The 19,837-nt window shown below is 38.7% G+C and overlaps 1 protein-coding gene and 1 long non-coding RNA gene across 6 annotated transcripts in view; one reads left to right on the top strand and one right to left on the bottom strand.

Annotated features, from left to right (window-relative positions):
- Positions 1 to 19,837, bottom strand: part of KIAA0825 — a 189,178-nt gene that overhangs the window by 150,807 nt on the left and 18,534 nt on the right. For all 5 annotated transcript variants that reach the window (XM_081930133.1, XM_081930132.1, XM_081930135.1 and 2 more), the window contains 3 exons: positions 19,144 to 19,312; positions 13,136 to 13,811; positions 1,186 to 1,353 (listed from right to left, as the gene is read on the bottom strand). In XM_081930133.1, coding sequence (XP_081786259.1) covers positions 1,186 to 1,353; positions 13,136 to 13,811; positions 19,144 to 19,312 — 1,013 coding nt within the window. The remainder of the gene's footprint in view (positions 1 to 1,185; positions 1,354 to 13,135; positions 13,812 to 19,143; positions 19,313 to 19,837) is intronic.
- On the top strand, positions 8,324 to 13,787 carry LOC309380363. The gene is made up of 4 exons (XR_014172879.1): positions 8,324 to 8,936; positions 12,629 to 12,775; positions 13,482 to 13,554; positions 13,655 to 13,787. It is a non-coding gene; the product is annotated as an uncharacterized lncRNA (long non-coding RNA).

Below are 19,837 nucleotides of genomic sequence, written 5' to 3'. Positions count from 1 at the left end.
TGGTTCACAAGCAACCTCCTACCAAAAGCAGAATCTGCAGAAGAGACTACTTCCAAGGGATAATGCTATGAAAACGTATGAAGAGAAGCCCAGGTGGCCACCTTGCAAATTTCCGATGTAGAAGCCTTCGACCTCTCCGCCCAAGCAGCAGCTATAGTCCTAGTGTAATGAGCTTTACAAACCCTGGGAGCCACTTTACCCTTAACTACATACGCCTCCCTAATACAGTTCCTTAACCATCTAGCTAAGGAACTCTTAGAAGCCATTTGACCCCTCTTAAGACCCCCTAAGAGTACAAACAATCTGTCAGAAGATCTGAAATCTTTGATTTTTCTGAGATAAACCCTAAGTGTTCTTCTTACATCCAATTTATGCAGCCATTGCTCTTTGTCATCGCTGGGTCTAGGGAAAAAAAATGATGGCCAAGAAACCTTCTGGCTTAGCTGAAACTCACGATACCACCTCTGGCAAAATAAAATAAAATATGAGGAACTTCTCAAAGGACCACTTTATTTTTGATGGAGCTTTACAAATGTTCTGTACATCAAATCTAAAGGTTCCGCATGATATCCTGAACAAAGAAAAACTAAACTTTCTGTTCTACTGTCAAATTTTTCATTTGTCTAACTAACTTCAGTATAATGCTAATATAAAAATAGTGCAGGGCTCCAATTTATTCCATGCTGAGAAAACCCAGCCCACAGCCCACAGACAAAGTAGCCTAGTTGATATGAAGTGCAATACCTTGACAAGAAATATGGTGGCACCATCCACAGTACTCTGCCATTGCACTTCTATATTGCTTCCAGATTAGCAGGTTACTAATAGGTCTTTCCTTCTGGCATAAGCCCTGCAAAAAATACTGCTGCCCCTCCCAATGACTTGCTGCTTCCTAAAACACACATTCAACCCAGATCTCCCCACTCTGAGCAATAAACTAATTATAATTTTGGGCGGTTATTAAATCTTCCATCATCTTATAGCTAGTAAGCTCATGTTTATGTTAATGATGAAAAAAGTGAGAAAATATTTCAAAAGACTCCAGAGTACACCAGAAATAAGTTGACATTACGGGAGTGATAAAGAGGTATGTTATTTTCTCGTCCCAATTATTCTATCTACTGAATTTCCACAAGGCAATTCTTTTGAAGGAAAAATAAGGTAAGTGGGGGAAATGTACATTACCTTGAACATTTCTGTTCTCAGAAAAACATGGTAATAACAGCATTTCTGAAGATAGTTCTTCAACCTTTTCTTCCATCAACAAAAAAAGCTTTATAAGCTCAGAAAGACATCTGAGTTGATGTAGTGTCAAACAGAAGTTTCTCCCTTTTCTAGAACATTCTTGAGCTGCTGCAAAACAAGTGGGAGAAATTAATTTCATACAATATATTGTAGCATATGTATATAAATGCACTAAAATACATAAGATGTGATATATATTATCTCCTACATAAACATTACTAAAAATGATGTCTATATAAAGAATACTTGTATGAAATGTAGGTCACTATAGATAAAAATTTAAAACTTTTTGATGCCTCTGAGAAGGGTCTGTTTTTCTTAACCAGGCAAGTTCATAAAATTAGTGTTGATTTCTCAAATCCACAAGAATTGTCTTACGATGTACAACAAAGTTGTATATTGTCATTGATACTGTTCAACAGTTGAGCATCTATGAAATCATTGGAATAAATTATCCAAAGATCTGGGGTGAGATGTTAATATGCTAAAGAAACCCAGCTCTGTTTTTTATTTTCGAAAGTTACATAGCCACAGATCACAGCCTAGAATAACTGTCTAGGGCCCCTCTTAGATTGATTGATTGAATGAAAGCAAGTAGATGGAGACTGAATCCAGGCAAAATGGGGATAGTGAGGTTCAGTAAGTAACTCTATATTCATATGAAAATTAAAATCCTGTCCATTAAAAGTTTTGTAAATGAACCCAAAAGCAAGGATGAAGTTCTGTCTATGTGGTTGGTGAAATCTATGTGGATCAGGATCAGAAGTTATTTGGTGGTGGCAACTCAGTTCCTACAAAAGGATGGAGTCAATTATTAAATGATAAATAATTGATTTTTGAGGGATTTCCCGCTCTGAGTTATGCATTTATATTTTGTTAGTCGAGATTACAGTAAGAAGAGAAAGTGAAGCTAACAACCAATGCTATTATTCTTACAGCACTTTCTGCTTCCATCTGGGGATTCAGGTAGATTGGTAAAGAAAAAGCAATATATATGCGTTGTATATGCGATATAACACTGTATCACCAGACAGTGCTGTGGAGTACCATTTTTCCCTACCAGATTTCCCTGTGTAAATTTACAACGTGTTTAACTGAAACGCTTCTTTGATGTGTCTAGATCCAGCCTGGGATTTAGCTTAAAATGTTTCCCAAAAGAGAGGAGGAGAAGGCCTCCATATTTGATTCCCAATCAAGTTTAAATGAGGACTTTGTCCAGAAATTTTCTGACATGTACACTGCTGCCTCTTGAGGATAGCCATTCAAAACTAAAATTAGAGGGAGTCAAAGCAATATTTTTCTCTGCAGGCTCCAGTGTTCTAACTTGCCAGTTTATGTTCTGGGCTCACTATACCTGCTTCTCTCCTGTCTTCCTTTGTTTTTATTTATCTAACTACATTTCTGCCTCCCTAAATTGGCTGCCATCTCTGAATTGCCTCTACTTGTGCAAGATATGGATCTAATTATTCCTCAACTTTGTCTTAGTTCTTTCATGAGATCTGCCACAGCTTTCTGTCTAGACCAGGGGTCAGCAAACTTTTTCAGCAGGGGGCTAGTCCACTGTCCCTCAGACCTTGTGGGGGGCCAGACTATATTTTGAAAAAAGAAAAGAAAAAAGGAACAAATTCCTATGCCCCACAAATAACCCAGGGATGCATTTTAAATAAAACGACACATCCTACTCATGTAAAAACACGCTGATTTCTGGACCTCCGTGGGCCGGATTTAGAAGGTGATTGGGCTGGATCTAACCACCGGGCCTTAGTTTGCCTACCCATGGTCTAGACTCTGTTCTTACTCCTGCTGAAACTTGTAATTCCAGCACTAAGACTTAGCTACCTGCAGCCCAGAATTTACATTCTGCAAGTACTGAAATCTTTGTTATACCTTATTAAGGACTTTGGCTATGGCATGTTGTGTGTGTGTGTGTGTGTGTGTAAATAAAGATCATGCGTATTCTAAATACCACCAGAACAGAAAAGTCAACTTAGTTGACACAGGAAGGTGCTTCATTCTGTTTTGCATTGTTCTCACTTCTTTCTTTCAAAGTCCTTAAAAAACCCCACACACAACCAACTTCCAGGGAAGAAAGTAAGTTAAAATCAGCACTTCAGCATATAAATTACTAATGATTTCTGCAGCTATGTTATACTATCAACTGTTTTAAACTCTTTGGGTTGTATCCCAAGCATTGCTAATGGGGTTCCACTGGCAGTTTCCTCTCCTCCCCCTGTGAGCCCCCCAAAATCTGCAGAGGGTGCCTTGACCCTCTGGAGGTGCTTTTGAGAGCATGCAGGGGAGAGGAGGGGCAAGTTCTGTTCCAATAGGTCAAGTCTCTTAAACCAGCAAAACACTGGATACTACCCTGATTTTCTTTTTATTTGAAGAGTATTTATTTTAACATTTTTACTCATTTTCAAGGCAGTTAATAAAAACATTTTAAATGTAGAAAATCTCTGTAGTGAAAATAGCAGACTGATTAAATCAAATACACCCTTTTCTGTTTTAATAGTTCAAATCACATAAATATGCTGTCACTCTAAGTCACTTTGTCATTTTCACACTGAATAACACAGATAATAAATTTGAGTGAAAAGAGAGGCTATCTGTTCAGTTTAAATAAATAGAAAAGGGAAACAAGGAAGTTTGCTAATGAGCAAATATTAACAAGCCAAACAAAGGCTTGTATAAGCCAGCTCCCGGTAGAACACATCCTTGGGGATCCTGCCATCTTCCATTCTGTGGGCATGACCTAGCCAGCAGAGACATTGCTGAGACAGGAGTGCAAACATACTGCGAATGTGGGCTTGGGAGAGGACATCTTTGTTTGAGATTCTGTCCTGCCACGTGATGCCCAAATTCCTCTTGATGCTAAGCATTTGGAAGGCATTGAGACATCGCGTCTTGCGGTTGTAAGCTGCCCATGACTCACTTCTATAAAGTAGCATGCTCAACATGCAAGCCTGGCAGAACTTCATCTTGGTATTGGTCATTAGCATCACATTCTCCCAAACCCTTTTGGAGAGGTTAGCCATTGCTGTAGCTGCTTTGCCAATACTCTTGTCCAGATTAGCATCAATTGAGAGGTTGCTGATTATGGTGGAACTCTGGGAGACCAAATTGTCTACCATCTCAAGCTTGTGGTCACCAATGCTGATGTGTGGAGTGCTGGTGATGTCCTGACCCAGGATGTTGGTTTTTGTCAGGCTGGTGGTAATGCCGAACTCCCTGCAAGCTTGGGCAAAATGGTTGATGAGTCTTTGTAGAGCTTCCTTGGAGTACACTGTCAAGACTCTGTCATCTGCAAGCATCTCTCGGATGAAGATCTGTCACACTTTTGTTTTGGCACAGAGATGTGCCAGGTTGAACAGAACTCCGTTACTGTTTGAATGAAAATACATACCATCTTCAGTCGAGCTGAAGGTATATGAAAGCACCAAGGAGAAGAATTTGTCAAAGAGAGTTGAGGCAAGAACACAGCCCTGCTAATGTCACTCTTTATAGGGAAGGCATCCAAGGATTCACCATCATACAGAATGGTGCCACACATGTTCTCCTGGAAGGACAATATCATATTGTGAAGCTTAGATGGATATCCTTTCTTGTTGAGCAGTGTGAAGAAGAGTCTCTTATGGCTGATGATGTCCAAGACCTCTGTCAGGTAAATGAAGGCAATGTCCAATGGGCGTCTCTGTTCTCTGCATTTATCCTGCAGCTGGTACAGCGAGAAAATCATGCTGACTGTTGACCTCTGAGCTCTAAAGTCTCAATGTGATTGGGGATAGACCCTGTCAGTGAGTGATGGCAATTTAATGTGTGTTTTACATTGATGTATTTAGTGTGTGTGTGTGTGTGTGTGTGTGTGTGTGTGTGTGTTTAATATGTCAGAATGACTGTCTGTTGTATTTATATTCTTGAATAGTAACATTTAATTCATCCACACATTAGAAAGTGAAATTTGTCAGAATGCCTGACTGATGCTTATAACGTCTGGTAACAGTTCATAAATGCTCATGCAAAAATAAATCTCAAAGGTGCCACAAGCCTCCAATTGCTTTTACGTTTTGTTTTTATTTCCACATGCACTTCTAGATTACATTCTAAACTTCAGTGAAAGAAATTAAGCCTGCTATAATCCTATAAACACTTGCCTGGGAGTAAGTCCCATTCAAATGAATAAGGTTTGCTCTTCTGAGTAGGTATGGATACAATTGCACTGTTAACCTGTGAAAGATCCCTCTTAATATTTATTTTTCCCTTTCCATCACGCTTCATTAGTTGAGAGTAGTGAGGCTCTTTGGCCTATTGTGAATAGCATTTGGGAATAGCATTTCAGAAGCTGTAGGGACAAACAAATCAAACTACTTGGCTACGCAAAAACAGATGTAGGTCTACTCTAGGGCAGTCAGATCACACAATGTAAATAGAATTTAATAACCCAAACAGGTAGGGTACGACAACAAAAAGATTAGCACTACCCATTTTTGTGAGAAACACATGGGAGGAAACCTACAAAAAAACACAATTTCTTTGCATCACTGAAAAGAGAAAGGACCAACTTTCACAGCAGCTCTGTGGGCAATATTCTGATAATTCTGTCAGCTGTTGAAAAGAAATCCTGACCAACCCATTATTATCGGGTGAGCATGAGAAAGCTGAGATTGCATGCATGGGAGGGAACCACACAAAACAGCAGCAGCGCACCTTTCTCCACAGTAGTTCTTACTGCCCAAGAAACAACCTGATTTTGAACTTTAAAAAGCAGATTTGATTTCCACAGTGAAAAGGGAAACAAAACAAAGATCCAGCCCCACATATAGTTCAATGCCATACATACACATCTTTCCATTCTTTGGATTCTGGCCAAAGATTTTTCAAAGGTCAATTGCACATTATATTTAAATGATTATAATGCTCTCAGCATGTAGCTAATATTTGGCAAAAAATATAATTGCAATTATTTGCTATATAAATATTCAAAACACTGAATGGGGATTTATAAGCAAAAATACAAATGACAATGGTTTTTGTGCTCTCAGTTATATCAATCTTTTTGTGATGCCAAAGCTAATGGTCACTTTACAATTAAGTCATCATCATCTGCATAGTCTCTTTTAAACCAAAAAAGAAGATTATGCTTCCACATGTTTTCTATAATGCTGTATTCACTTTATACACACTAGACATGATCAGCCCTCGTTCATTTTATACTAGAACACTGTTAATGGTACTACAGCTGTAGATTTAAAATATTATGTTTTGCAAACAAATGACTTAGTTGGGGTTTAAGCTGCCTGTATGTGCAGGACTGCAACCTAATACTAATGCATTAAATGTTAGATGCATAAGAAACACCTATGAATTCAAAAGGTGTATTTCTGAATAGCAGCTGCAATACTGTTTCAACCTAAAGTGCTAGAATGCCAGCAGTTTTTCATGCACAGAACTTAAGGTACTTAAAATCTGCTTCATTACTATACACCAGCAGTTTTCAAAACAGTTACATTTGACTAGGTAACAGGATATGTTCAAATTGCAGATATAATTACTGCACATCCAAGAAGCTATAAAATGTTCACAAGCAAATCCCTTTGACCTTGTTAATGTCTGCTCCTTGTTAATCTAAGGCAAACATTGTTTGTAGATTGCATTTGTTATAAAATATGAAAAAGGAAGGAAATCCCTTAACAGTTGTTATTGATTCCAGCATTTACGGACGGAGTTTAAGTGCTGTTTACAAAACAGAACAGATGCAGATGCTAACAAAAAGGTAAACAATTGTTGCATGGCTTACTGCCAGACTCTGAGCCAATATATTAAACTCCAAGTGAAGCACATTTCCCCTATGGATTGCACTTATTGCCACTTCATTTCCTATGTGCACTGTCTCTCTATTGCTGTGCCTAGCAGTAAGCTATTCCAGTTCTTTTGTGACCCCTGAGGCCTGGTGCTACCTCACACAGCCATTAGTGAAGGGAATTGCATGTGTCTGACACGGCCTGAAACCAATTATTTGATATTTTCTTCAGAATGATGCCCAACTCTGTTGGGAATGAGCAATCATGAAATAATTTACCTCCTGATTTAATTTTTTCCTGCACAAATTAGTTGTAGTCTGAGCTAGCTATACACAGCTGTCTGTTACATATCTCCGTCTTATCAAGATTATACTTGAAATGATGAAGAAGGGGGCTGAATAGAATAGATTGGGGAATCCTGTTTTAAAAAGGCATTGACAAGTTTATCAGATATACTGATCACATGTACTTTTTGCTGATTGAAAATGACAGAATCATAAAGAACTATCAGTACACTAGGGGAAACCACAAGGATGCAAACCATTATCAAAGTGTTTAAGGCTTAAAAAAAAAAGTGGCCAGCTTCTCAGTTCCCTTTTGCTCTGCTACAATCTAGGGATATGAAAATATCTTGAGGGGCAGGGAGAATAGATTCAAATGAAACCAAGCAACCAGTCTACACTTTGCAGTTTACACTATTCCTCTCAAAATAAAAAGAAGTATATACTTTCCTACTTGTAATTCTAGATATGTATCTGTGTGCCCAATACTTCATCATGTCAAAATTCTAAAAGCCTATGAAAGATCGCCAACCATGGAAAACATCCACAAAATATGCATGTTCTGTATTTCATACTTATTGCTATGAACAGCAAAGAGACCCAGTAAGAGATGACACAAGTCACTTTTAAGGGAACCACTAATCATAAAGCACTATGTTTCATAAACTCTATCAGTGAAAATATAGGCTGGAATCCAAAGAACAGTACAATTAGTTCCAGGCGCTCAAGAGGGCTTTGAGCATGTGTTTCCCGAACAGCAGCTGCCATGCCACATGGCAAGCTTCTTTTGAAGATGAGAGGTGTTTCAAAAGCAGAGTCTGAGGCGACATGGGTTTGTTATTCAAAGAAATAAAAAAAATCTCACTAGCCATGCCTTTCAAAAGGCTAGTGGAAATAAATGTGAACTAACAAGTCTTCTAGAAACCCTTGCTGATATTCAGGAACAATATTACAATTCAAAAGCAAACTGATGGGTACAGAACATCGGCAAAATTATGGAGGGCACACAAGTAATCAGGAAGATAGTTTTTCTTATTGCAGTTTCATATAGCTGTTAAATAGCATTGAGGACGATCTGGAGCTTTATGGACATCCTGTTTTCTCATGTGAGAGCAGGGTGGCCATTTTGGATGCTGTGACCTCATGCGATTTCAGACAGAGATCTCACCCTGAAAAATGCAGGTTTTGTAGGGCTGCAATCTCATGCAACTCCCCAAAACACGTTTTGGGCAATGTAAAGCATGGCCCTGAAAAAAGGAAATATTATGTGTTACATAATCTCACATCATGACTCACACAGGAGCATGGGTGGGAAGATACATGTCCAAGTTCTGGGACTCAAGATGCTGGAGGGTATGGTTTATGGCAGTGATTTTCAATCAGTGTGCCCTGGCACCCTGGGGTGCCTTGAATGATGATCTGGGGTGTCGCAGGCAACACTGGCCTCTTCCCTGCCCACCCTCCTCTGATGCCCTCTTGTGTCTCTGCCTCCCAAAGGCTTGCACGGCTGTTTGTTGCAGTTGCCCTGGCTACAAGCTCTGAAGGCAAATGGTGCCTCAGGGGGTGCTGGTTGCCAGGAGCTGAAGCAGCCTCCGAGTAAGCAAGCAAGCAGGTGAGGGAGACCAGCCAGTTAGTCCTAGCTGTTGGTAATGGACAGACAAGTCCCAGGCCTCTGTGGAGCAGTGTGAGAAGGCACCTCTCTTTGGGGCGGGGGGGGGGGGAGCTCAGGGACCAGGGACAACAGTAGCGACTCCCCAGAGGACTCCCAAGGAGAGGGAAGAGGAGAGGAGGCTGAGGGAATACTCCACAAAGGAGGGTATTCAACAAAGGGTGAGAGGCTGCTAGCTCTGCAGGCAAGGGGTGACATAACTGGGCTCCTGAGCCCCATAGGGGTGCCACAGAAAGAATGTAGTTGGTCAACCTCTGGTTTATGGAAACATTATGAATGCTTTAGTAAGCATGAATGTTTAAGATCATTGTCTATTAAAAAAATGATTGCTGCAAATTAAATAAAACCAATTATACTTTTTTATTGCACACACACACACAGAGAGTGCACAACATGGGAAATAGCAACCTATGCTAAGTGAACATATAAATGTGGGGCAGGGTTGATGCATCAAGACCTATATATTTAAATATTACTTTCTCACAGAAACCAACGTAACCTGCACAAAAAAAATTAATGAGCCATTTCTTTAAAAAAAAATAAAAATCATAAAGCTAACCAAGCCTCACACTAATGAAGGTATACAAAATGCCCCACAACTTAATGGTATCTCACCAAGGAGCATCTAATTACATTCTGCTCAGGAGACAGCTTGTGTGTGTTGAAAAGAGTCGCGTAAAGAGTCATGTATCAATTTCCTTGTCAAACAATACTGTAGGAGCCTTAGGAACCTCTTCAGGAGACCTTTTAGAAGTCCTCCTTCTTTTGACGTTCATAGCCCTCTATTATTTCCTTTACACACTACTGTATGTTCCTAAGAAAAACCAACTTAATAATTCCCTCTCAACTTCTTTGTCACACTCTTTTATTAAAGAGACTACTCTAATATATAAATCTCAGACTGACCTTTGACCGCTCAAAAGAAAATGGATTGAAGAGTAAATCACTTTCATCTTTTATACTTGGGAGGAGAATGCAATAATTAGGGGGCATGGTGAGTTAAATGTTCTTTTCACCCTTAGGAAGAACACCCAGGTGTGCAAAGGAAGCTTTGAGATGAAAATAATTAGTGTTTCCTAATTGGAAATATTCTTTAACAAATGAAAAAATGTTCAAAATTTATATTGCTTTTTTGTTTGCAGAGTGTGCATAAGAAAATCAAATCACAGACCTGAATCTTTGTAACTTTTGCAGGATTCAAACAGACATTACATAAGCAAAAATAAAAATGCATCTGTAAAAATAGATATTTAAATGACAAATATTAATACATCTAATATTTTGTTTCTTTCAAATAATACGTGCAAGAATAAGAAAGCCTTTAAGAAGTCATCTTTTAAATATAATAGGGGTCAATAATGAAATTCTACTGTTGAGCTTCACGTTATGGGATTAATAACTGATTTGAAGCAACAGTAAGGCTTTTGGACATGCTAGCAGCTTTGAAATTTCTTCAGCTCAATTGACATTTCGGTAACTTAGCTAGTATCATCATACCCCCTACTATAAATTTAAAAGTAGCAAGCTTAATTCTTTTGCAATATTTTTAAATTGTCATGCTGCCTCTAGAAACAAATACTGTATGTGGCCCTAGGGTATTATATATAGGAAACTTTCAAGCCTCTTTTTCATTATTTATTTAGAATTCATCCTTATATTCCCAAGCCATACACTATATTTCAGACACAGTTATAATATTATAAAATGTTGCCAGTAAAAGTTAACAGAAATTATGGACAGTATGCAACTAACTTGTTCCATCAGAGCAAGGATTTCTGCTTGCACAGCAGAACTTCCTCCCCTCTCCTATCCCTGTACACTCCTTAAATCTGTTCGGAGGTTTACCCCAATGCTGGGGTAGTTTGTGGGATGACACAAGGTACTTATGAGGAGGGAAAGGGGGAAGGGAGTTCAATTCCACAAGCAAAAATCCTTGCACTGATGGAACAAGGTACCGCCCTCTGGTAACATCCAGGTAAATGTTATTCTTTTCTATGTCTGATTCTAACTGATTCTAACTGTGCTCATCAGTTCCACTGCGGCTCAGGGGAGTGCAACAAACTTAGTACATCAGCTGTGATTTGTCACTGTGTTAATTAATTTTGACTTTCTTCTTGATAAAATTCTACATGCTGCATAAGGAACCTATGGCCTAGTTCATGTGACTATTGTCACCTTCATTGCATACCTTTAGGTGCCAGATGAAACCGTTTTCCTTCAACCAAGTGTTCAGATGATTAACATTCTATGGTTTTTTAAATGTGTTTGTGGAAGGGGAGTTATTGGTTTGTTTTAATTTCATTTTGGTTTTATTATGTATTGTGTATTTTCATTTTGTATTTGTCTGTTGTGAACTGCCTTGGGTGGTATACACATTTAATAAATAATAAAAATAAATAAAATTGTTTATCATTTTTAATCAGTATTCTTCTGCCTAGTTATCATTAAATGCCCAAGTAATGTCATGAAAGAGAATACAAAATTTGGTTACAAATATCTTGGTAATATAAAAAGAAGCTAAATGAATGAAAATGCAACAGTTTAAAATACCTTCAGGTATATAGTGCCAAGGCCATTTAGGGCATTAAAGGTCAGCACCAACACTTTGAATTGTGCTTGGAAACATACTGGGAATCAATGTAGTATGTTTTTCAAGACCGGTATTATATGGTCCCGGCAGCCACTCCCAGTCACCGGTCTACCTGTCACATTCTGTATTAGTTGTAGTTTCCGAGTCACCATCTAAGGTAAGCCCCACATTTAGTGCATGGCAGTAGTCCAAGTGGGGGCATGTACCACTCTGGTGAGACAGTGAGCAGGCAGGTAGGGTCTCACCCAGGGTAGCAGATGGAATTGGTAGACAGCCGCCTGGACAGCTGTGAGTCCAAAATGACTCCCAGGCTGCACTCCATGGTCCTTCAGAGGCACAGTTACTCCATTCAGAACCAGGGAGTCCCCCACAGTTGCCTGTCCTTCTCCCCCAGAAACAGTACTTCTGTCTTACTGGGATTCAGCCTCAATCCATTAGCTGCCATCCATCCTCCAACTGCCTCCAGACATTCGCACAGGACCTTCACCACCTTCACTAGTTCTAATCTAAATGAGAGGTGAACACCCAGCCCAACCCCAGAGCTTCATATAGATGTTAAAAAGCATGGGGGAGAGGACAGAGCCCTCAGGTAGTAAGATAAATATTATTATTTATAATAAGATAAATATTATTTTAATGAAAATGAAGTTAAAATAATACAGACTCTCTGAACTCATCTGCAATGTGTCTCATCCATTGCCTTATCTGTTGATGGCATTTTCAGAAGACGTATTTTAGAACACAATACCTATCAGCTATTTAAAAACTAAGTTCAAGATTAAGTCCTTGTTTAAAAAGCGTAACTAATATTTAAGTAAAAGGGCTATTGCAGTTTAAGACAGTCCCTCCCTCAGGCTAGATCTGGCTCCTTGTGGTCTCTCATCTGGCCCATAGTTTCTCTTCCTCCCCCCCCTGCCCCTTCCTTCTTGAGAGCAGCAGATCATTGCATTTCTGTGCACCCAGCAGTGAAAAAAACCAAGCTTCTTGTGGAAGAACAGAGCAACCTCATCACAATAAACACACAGTTCACTTTTCTTTTTTGCAGGATGCTTAGAAAGAGGCTTACCTCCAAATCCTCCTCTTGCACCTGGCTGTTCAGATGCAAACATGAAAAGGATAAGAACTGCCCAAATCTCCGAAGCTGCCTCACCCCTGCTCACCCCAACATGACCTAATTTGCACTAGTAAGAAGGTAACAAAGTATGTCCAGTTCCTTTGCTCACAAGAAGACAAGAGGGGGAGTAACTTGAAGCAAATTGTCATGGGTTTATCTCTATGATCTGCCTACACTCAAGCAGACAAACACAGCCTACAATTGGGAATAGAAGAATAGATGGATGTTGCTTAAGCCTTGCCATTGAGTGTTTGTGGCTACCGTATTCATGTACTTATGTCCTTCACTGGACATGTATGAGACACATGTATGAGAAATGAAAGGATAAAAACAATTAAGATAATTAAGATAATTAAATAACTAATAATTAATAATTAATTAAGATAAACGAAAGGATAAAAACAATTAAGACAATTCATGGGAAAAAATGCCACTAACCCCCAACATGAGGTACTCCTCTGTGTTTCTTTGAGCTCTTGCTTGCTTTAACACCATGTAATGCATTTTCCTTAAACTGAAGCTCACAAAGTGTTTCAAGAAGAACGGTCATTTCTTCCGTGATGGTATCCAAATAAGTTTCATTAATAAACTTCAGTGTTGAAGAAGGGTCAATAATTCCGCTCAGTACATAGAAATCTTCTTTTATCATTGCACACAATGCAGGAATTGAGTTTTCATAACCATGAACCATCTTTTCAAAGTTTGTTTCACCCATGCTTTCTAGAACACATTTCTGTAAAAGATCACTAACCAATTTATTCTGCATTTTTTGATACTTCTCCAGGACTTCTGCCTCAGGATATAGAAATAAAAGCTGCTGTAGACACCGAGTTTTAAACTGCAGTTGCTGTTGTAAGGTACCAATTTTTGTTTCATTATGATTTTGCAGCTGGTTTACTAAGAAGCGCCGAAGATGTAATCTTACATCATCCCAAATATACTGTGTATCCATTGCAGAATCATCTTCAACACCATGAAGGGAAGCACTGGATATAAACTCAAAAGATGTCCCACTTGGAGTACAGGGAAATAAGACACCACATTGACTGGAGAGATCAAGAAGAAAGTGAAGAATAGTTTCTTCTTGGTTTTGTTCATCCTTCAGTAAGCTTTGCTAAGAGAAAATAAATAACAATATGCTAAGTTATGTGAATGACTCCATTTAAAGTAAACAATGATACAATAATACCATAAACCACAATATCTACACACACCTGCATACATTTATGTAAGTCCTCTAATAAAGTCTGTTGGCATGTAAAACCTTAGTCTCTGTGTTAACACACAGGAAGTTTAGTATCAAAAAATAAAATAATATACACCTCTAAAAATTCACCTTCAGAGCTTTGGGGGTACTTCTGGATCATCTGCTGTCACTTGAGGCTCCATCAGCTTCAGCTGGTGGTCCAGCTGTACCCCTATCTGGACAGGGATAGCCTAACCTCTGTCTTCTATGTTCTGGTAACCTCTAGGTTAGATTACTGCAACTAGGTTAGATTACTGCAGCACCTGCAACACAGTATACCTGAAGGAACATCTCCACCCCCATCATTCAGCCCAGACACTGAGGTTACAGGGAACCAAGTAGAGGGCCTTCTCAGTAGTGGCGCCTGCCTTTTGGAACACCCTACCATCAGATGCCAAGGAAATAAACAATTATCTGACTTTAGAAGACATCTGAAGGCAACCCTGTATCTGGAAAATTTTAATGTCTAATGTTTTACAATTTTTTATGCTGTAAGTCACCTACAGTGGCTGGGGAAATCCAGCCAGATGGGCGGGGTATAAATAATAAAATTGTTGTTGTTGATGTTACACAGTATACGTAAGGCTGCCTCTGAAGATGGTCTGGAAACTTCAGCTAGTGCAGAATGCGGTGGCCAGACAATCTGAGCATAGTACATGAATCCTGGCCCAGCTGCACTGGCTACGTAGTTGCTGGGCTCAATTCAAAGGGGCGATTTTGACCTATAAAGCCTTAAACATGTCAGGACTACAATACCTCAAGGCCCACCTCTCCCCATATGAACTGCCCCAGACCCTGTGATCATCAACATCAGAGGCCCTTCTTTTTATGTTTCCTACACAAGAGATCCAGAGGGTGACAACACAAAAACAGGCTTTTTCTGTGGTAGCTCCCCGCTTGTGGAATGCTCTCCCCGGGGAGGCCTGCCTAGCACCTTGATTGTATATATTTAGGTGGCAGGTGAAAACGTTCCTCAGGCCTTTGACTTTGGCTGATTAACATTTTATATACTTTTAAATGCATTTGAAATTCTATAAGATCAAATGTTCTAATGCTAAATGTAACAGTGTTTACAGTAGTCACTGTTCTCATAGTCCAACTTCATCCTATTATGGACACAAAAGGCTGAGAGGAGGTTGAACATTTCATATTATGCTGGGTAACATAATTACCTTGAAAACTGGAAGAAAAATGTGAATTTTACTTTTAAAAGTAAGTTATGACTAATTCCTACAACTAAATGGAATTCTTTCCCATTTGTTCTGGATGGAGCCTAGATATTAGGAGTTCAATATGAACTCATTTACATGTGCATAAATCTAACTTAAATTAGACATGGATGAATAAATGCAAAATTCCAGCCTACTAGGGCAGAAGGATTAAATAAAGTTTCTCAAGAGCTTCTGAAAAACTTAAAGAAAATGAGCTGATTTACGTAGTACTTTTTTGCTGGTGCAAGCAGTCTTGGCCCCCTGGCAATGCAGACAAACAAAATGGGTTGTTTTGGAAATCACAGACATGGCTGACAGCAATTTCCATGATTATGACAGCTGAACAAAAATAAAAAATAATGGACACAATTCATTTAACTCACAATTGACTGTTTTAGTTTATACGTGAATCATACAATAGTTAGTCTATGGACTGTATGACTAGCCATAGGTATCTTTAAGCTTTCTAGAATTAAAATAAGATTCCTCAAGGGGAGAAAATGTAAATTTCCTACCTATAAACCTCTATCTCCATAGGGCATTGAACACCACTGAGATCCTCTTGGAGCTCAAAGGCATAACCATGCAGTTTGCTTCCTCCTGTAGGAGTAGCAGCCCACCATACCCAGACAAAACTAGAGAAGATCACAAGTGCATGAGTGTCATCAACAGCTTAAATCATGGGTAGGCAACCTAAGGCCCAGGGGCCGGATGCGGCCCAATCGCCTTCTCAATCTGGCCAGTGGACAGTCTGGGAATGTGTGTTTTTACATGAGTAGGATGTGTGCTTTTTTAAAAAAAATGCATCTCTGGGGTATTTGTGGGGCAGAGGAATTTGTTCATTATTTTTTTTCAAAATATAGTCCGGCCCACCACATGGTCTGAGGGATGGTGGATCGGCCCACGGCTGAAAAAGGTTGCTTAAATTCACTCTCTTGAAACTCTGCAAAGGCTTCAAAAATGAATTCAACTATAAAACAAAGCCCAGATTACTTGTCACGCTCCAGTCCCAAAACACATCAGGTTCTAGGAGCACTGACCCAATGGTGGGTGACTTCTTTTAGAGGAAGAAGTAATTCTGAATAGCTCTACCTGGGAGCAGCGGTAGCAGTTGCCATCCTGAAAGTGTTCAATGCCCACCAGGGACTTTGAAAGGAAGGAAAGCTGTTTGTTTGTATACCATCCTTCATCTAAAGATCTCAGGGTGGTGGCAGAAGTTTAACAACCTCTTCCTGAATTCTGTTTCATTATATGTATTTTATTACTGTGTTTAGTTATACATGTAATATGTCTTAATAAAAAGGATTTTTTTAACCCCCTATTGGTTTCTCAAAGTACAATATTTATTTGCACTCTAGAAGAGAATAGTGTAATATTGCATTATATTACACATGGACTCACAATAATATAATTTTAAATAACAGGGCGTATTTGTGTACGTAATATACAAATGCACAGATACAAATTAATCCACTCACTATTTTTGCAATTCCTAGAGCAGATTAGCAGAGAAATTACTAATCTTCAAGATATATGGGAAGTTATGAGAAATATTACATTTAAACAATCTTAACTTTCTATGAGATTGTCAAATATGCTATTTTATTAAAGATAGCATAAAAGCTCAATAGCTTTCAAACCAGCCAATGGGCTTCTTTCTTATGGAATATGAATCCAAAAATGTCATCCACAAGAAAGTGCTGCTGCTTTTGAAGCTTAAACAGAAATATTTTCAATTACAAAAGCCTACCTAAACCTAAGCAGTGTTCAAAGTCTTTTCAAATTGAAAATACATCCCTAAAATGGTCACCAGGTGGTTTACACACACCATTTTGGAGTTGGTACTCCTAAAAGAAGAGTTCCTGCAGCTGGCTTTGAAGCTTTGCAAGCTTAGTTTCCCATTTCAAAGTCTTTTTGAAAACTGCCTATGTTAAGGCAGGCTTTTGTATTTGAAAGTCAAGGTTTCAAAAGGCTTCAAACAGTGCTGCAGGTGCCTATCGGAAGAAATGTATCCAAAATGGTGGGCGCAGGCTCTTTCAGAGTAGACTGTACATATCCTATGAGTGTATTTTATTGGTGGTAACCAAACACAATCAAGTTAATTTGCAAATATACCACAATTTTATAAATGCTTTAATAAGCTCCTCACAGTTCAAACAAAAATTGTACTGATTTTTATTAAGGTGTTAGAATTTTCAGGCTAAGAATTTACATAGTACCTTACAGAATATTTGTACTTGTCTCTCCTTAACTGATCACTTTAAACATTTAATCTTGATGGATTACAGATCGGAATATATTCATTTTTCCAAAAAATATTATCAGAGGAATGAATTCAATGTTGTGCTAAAGTGCATTTTGGATTGCCAGATGGAATGATCCCACCCCTGGTGTGCTGTTCTAGGGGTTCTCCTGATTCCTGCCAATTTAAGGGGGGCGTGCATGGAAGGAGGAGAGAAGAGACAGCCCCATTGTGCAAGAGGCAGTCCTTGCATGGAGCTTCCATTGACAGGACTCATTAGCTGATACCCACTCAGAATCTAGAACTCTGATTTAACTGATTTCAGAATGTTTAAACAAAATGCCAGTAAATAAAACTTAATTACATAAATTCAGTAATAGCTTTCAACATGTGTGTGACAAAAACCTATGCTTTTTATTCTGTCTTGTATATTGTATACAGTGGATCAAATAGCTGAACAACTGCAGAAGAAAAAAGATAATTACACATGCCTGAATCATTTTTTTTCAAGGAAGATGTCTGAAGAAATGAGTCAAATAGAAGTGATGAGATTTGAAGCTCTAGGCTAATTAACAATTTGAAAATTAACAAATCACTGGATCCAAGTGACATCTACAGGGGCTCTTCGGGAATTCAATGTGAAATTACAGGTTTACTTAAAAAAAAAAAGAAATTGCCACTAAAATAAGTCTTTATACTAATGGTTTTAAAGTCATTTTAATTGTTTAGTCTTTAGCTAAATATAATACCAATTTTTATGACGTAATAAAGAGAGGAGCAAACTAGGAAATTACAGGCCACTTAATCAAGATGGTTCAATCTCTTTAAAATGCTTGTGATTATTTAAAGCCATAATAACAGTTCAGCTAGAATTTTACTGCAGATCAAGAAAAGTACCACCAATTTCAAGAGGATGCCAACAAGGTTAATGAGCTAAGACAAAGAAGCTAAAAGAGGAAAGAAGGTTTCCTTCAGAAAACAGAAGCCTTGTGCAAATGAACAGCATGAAGAGGAACACAAACTTTGGCAAGTAAAATACAAACATATAAAATGCAAAAAATGGGGGGGGGGACACCCGACAAGCATATAATTAAACACATTAAGATGAACAATAACAAAATATTTAAATACCAGAGGCTGCACCCCTGGCTCACTAGCTCCAACTACCCCACTCCCTAGACCTTGCAGATACCCTACCTGTTGCCCCCTAGATCTCAATCCCTACCCCATTAACCCCTTAGAAGAGTCAGCCTGGCAGGAGAAGCACCACAGGAAGGAGGCTAGAAGAGGTGGCCAGTCCAGGGATCTGCTGCTGACACCAACTTCCCCATGCTGATTCTTCATCCTAATCTGTGGCAGAAGCACTTTTCAGACCTTCCACTTTCCCCTTTTTTGTTTTCTCATTCTTTTATTATTTTTTATCATTAAGAGGACTGTGCACACATGAAGCTGATGGCTGGTGAAGGACCCAGTGTGAGAGGCAGGGAAGGGAAGATATCCAAGGCTGGGAGGTTTGAAGAAGAAAGGGAAGCTCTGAGGTGAGAGCTGGGAGGATCCACCCCCTTTTATGCGAGACAAGGATCAAGATCAATGTTTGAGAAAGGAATTTGTATTTTCTTCACTCTATCTTTCTTTTTCTTTTTTATCATTTAATTAGTTTGTTTCTTACTGCATTGCATGATATTCAATTTTTTTTTTATAAAAGAAAATAATTTTTAACTATGGCATAAAACAACAGCATTTTTACCAGTGTTTGGAGAAACTTGATCAATTCTCTGTGAGGGGTTGAAGATGGCTTGATTGAGCTGAAACTGCAATTATTTAACCACTGAAGGCAGTCAGTTGTGTCTTGTAGCAATTCATCAGGACAAGTTTCATTTATTTCTGATTGTAGCTCCTTAAGACACTGTTCCATGCTAAAGTAGAAAAGAAGCAAACATTAAAAATGAATACTTATCATTTACGGCAAAGTATTCAACATTAAATAGCATTATATTATATAACACTTTAATTTACCATATTAACAGTAATTTAGTTTTATGGACACTATCAATGCAGAAGCCTGTCCTGGTGAGCAGGCCTCACTGTGCACGTGTCATAATACAGTTGGGGTTAATCACCACCTTACCACCTTAAAAACAATTGGATGTGTGTGCTTTGTATCAGCAATTTCCATCACTCCTAAAACAGGGATTATTTTATCCTTTCTACCCTCAGGGGTAGAAAATTACTGAAGTTCTCTAGTAATATAACAGTGGTGCAGAAGCAAAGCCAGTCACAAAATGGTGGCAGGTTTAATCAGCTGGTAATTACTGACACCATTTTCTACAAATATGTAATCCATTTGGGGGCTGAATTCTTTGCCACAGTGTTTTCCTGCGGAGACAAGCTCCGCTCCCCTCTCTCCCATCTGCTAGAACCAGAAGAGGGCTGAAACGAGC

The sequence above is a fragment of the Podarcis melisellensis genome, assembly GCF_964234715.1.
Source record: "Podarcis melisellensis genome assembly, chromosome: 11".
Taxonomy (NCBI): Eukaryota; Metazoa; Chordata; class Lepidosauria; order Squamata; family Lacertidae; genus Podarcis; species Podarcis melisellensis.
The sequence above is the reverse complement of the archived record's forward strand: the minus strand, read 5'-3'. Positions and strand labels throughout refer to the sequence as shown.